General features: G+C 54.0%; 1 protein-coding gene across 1 annotated transcript; it reads left to right on the top strand.

The window, feature by feature from the left end:
- Positions 1-728: 728 nt before the first annotated feature.
- LOC127396218 (olfactory receptor 14J1-like) lies at positions 729-1,685 on the top strand. Its single transcript, XM_051643838.1, has one exon. It carries the CDS (start codon positions 729-731, stop codon positions 1,683-1,685), a length of 957 nt encoding a protein of 318 aa, XP_051499798.1.
- Positions 1,686-2,321: the final 636 nt, after the last annotated feature.

Below are 2,321 nucleotides of genomic sequence, written 5' to 3'. Positions count from 1 at the left end.
CCCGCAGCAAGCCCTTGGTCTCCTCTGCTCCACAGCAGAGCTCCTGGCTCCAAGGCACTGGGATCTCAGCCTGAGTCACCTGCTTAGCAGCTTGATCCCTGCGGAGGAGAAGCGTCCAAGTGCCACCTCAGGGTGCCTGTCCTCCCTCTCTGGGAGCATCGGGGCATTTCTCCATCTGGCCCTGCTGCCTGTGCTGTCCTTGCCCTTCCCCTCAGGCTCCCTAAGGACAAGGGTGTCTAAGGTGCAGCTCAGACACCAATTCTGCAGGAGCTCTCAGGCAGCTGTGGCCAGGGCAGCAAAACCGCTGGGCCCAGCCCAGCTGAGCTTCTCTGGACATGCTGGGCTGGAGGGCTTGGGACCAGCCAGCTCTGCTGGTGGCACCACAGCTGTAGGAGTTTCGTGGAGGTTCTCCTACAGGAATATGCACAAGTGGATCACAGATGAGGAAAAGAGGGTATTTTTGAAGCTGTCATGCTTTTCCCAGCTCCCCCCTGCTGTGGAGCAGGGAAAGCTCCTTGGGAGCTCAGCTCCTCACAGCACACTTGGCCAGCACAGACCAGAGCTCCAGCCAGGGAGATGGAGGAATGTTCTATAAACAAGGAGATAGTCAATGTCTATTTTCAGAGGGTGGTTTGATGGGAGGGAATGGGAAGAGATTTGCTCAGGGCTGTCCTGACTTGTGAGTGTGCTTTCCTCCTCTGGCAGCACCTCCTGAGGAAAGGGCTGGGATGTCCAACAGCAGCTCCATCAGCCAGTTCCTCCTCCTGGCATTCGCAGACAGGCGGGAGCTGCAGCTCCTGCACTTCTGGCTCTTCCTGGGCATCTACCTGGCTGCCCTCCTGGGCAACGGCCTCATCATCACCACCATCGCCTGGGACCACCACCTCCACACCCCCATGTACTTCTTCCTGCTCAACCTCTCCCTCCTCGACCTGGGCTGCATCTCCACCACCCTCCCCAAAGCCATGGCCAATTCCCTCTGGGACACCAGGGCCATCTCCTACTCTGCATGTGCTGCACAGCTCTTCTTCTTTTTCTTCTTCCTTGGAGCAGAGTGGTCCCTTCTCACCATCATGTGCTATGACCGCTACGTGGCCATCTGCAGACCCCTGCACTACGGGACCCTCCTGGGCAGCAGAGCTTGTGTCCACATGGCAGCAGCTGCCTGGGCCTCTGGGTTTCTCAGTGCTCTGCTGCACACAGCCAGTACATTTTCACTGCCCCTCTGCCAGGGCAATGCCCTGGGACAGTTCTTCTGTGAAATCCCCCAGATCCTCAAGCTCTCCTGCTCACACTCCTACCTCAGGGAACTTGGGCTTCTTGTGGTTAGTGCCTGTTTAGTGTTTGGCTGTTTTGTCTTCATGGTGGTGTCCTATGTGCAGATCTTCAGGGCTGTGCTGAGGATCCCCTCTCAGCAGGGAAGGCACAAAGCCTTTTCCACCTGCCTCCCTCACCTGGCCGTGGTCTCCCTGTTCATCAGCACTGCCATGTTTGCCTACCTGAAGCCCCCCTCCATCTCCTCCCCATCCCTGGACCTGGTGGTGGCAGTTCTGTACTCAGTGGTGCCTCCAGCAGTGAACCCCCTCATCTACAGCATGAGGAACCAGGAGCTCAAGGACGCCCTCAGGAAAGTGAATTCTTCATTGTTCAAGAGTGAGAGATTTAAAGCCTCTTTCCAGAAGTGATTCCACTTTATGTCATTCCACACGTTTTGTTTACTTGTTTTTGCTTTTTTCTTTTTATTCTACTCTGTATAGGTTTGTTGTTGTATTATTTTTTATTATTGTTCTTGTTCTTGTTCTTGTTATTACTTTATTTATCATTACTGCTGTCATCCATGGTTTTGTTCCTGCACGTTTCCACTTGTGTCGCTACAACTGAGACACGGACCTGCTTTGTTTGCTCTTGATCCATTATTAAAGTTTCTAACACTTGCTCTGAGTCCTTGGCTGTCCAGTAACCCAAATGAGCTGCTCTGCATGGCATCCTGTCCCCCAGCCATGTCACTTGCACCACTCAGCTCTCTAACTCATTGATACAGATATTAACCAGGACTGGTCCCAGGACGGACCCCTGAGGGACACTTGTCACCATCTCCATCTGGACACTGAGCCATTCACCACTGCCCTCTGGATCTGACCATCTCACCCATTCCTCATCCACTGAGCAGTCCACACATCAAACCCTTCTCTCTCCAGGTTAGAGAGAAGGATGTTTTGAGGGACCACGTCAAGGGCCTCACACAATCCAGGGAGGTGACACCCATGGCTCTTCCCTTCCCAATGATGCAGTCACTCTGCTGCCCTATTTGCAACTGGCCT

The sequence above is a fragment of the Apus apus genome, unplaced genomic scaffold, assembly GCF_020740795.1.
Source record: "Apus apus isolate bApuApu2 unplaced genomic scaffold, bApuApu2.pri.cur manual_scaffold_34_ctg1, whole genome shotgun sequence".
NCBI classification, from domain to species: Eukaryota; Metazoa; Chordata; class Aves; order Apodiformes; family Apodidae; genus Apus; species Apus apus.
The sequence above is the reverse complement of the archived record's forward strand: the minus strand, read 5'-3'. Positions and strand labels throughout refer to the sequence as shown.

Excerpts from the sequence above, each read along its gene's own strand:
- LOC127396218 (XM_051643838.1), top strand. The coding sequence starts at position 729 with ATGTCCAACAGCAGCTCCATCAGCCAGTTCCTCCTCCTGGCATTCGCA.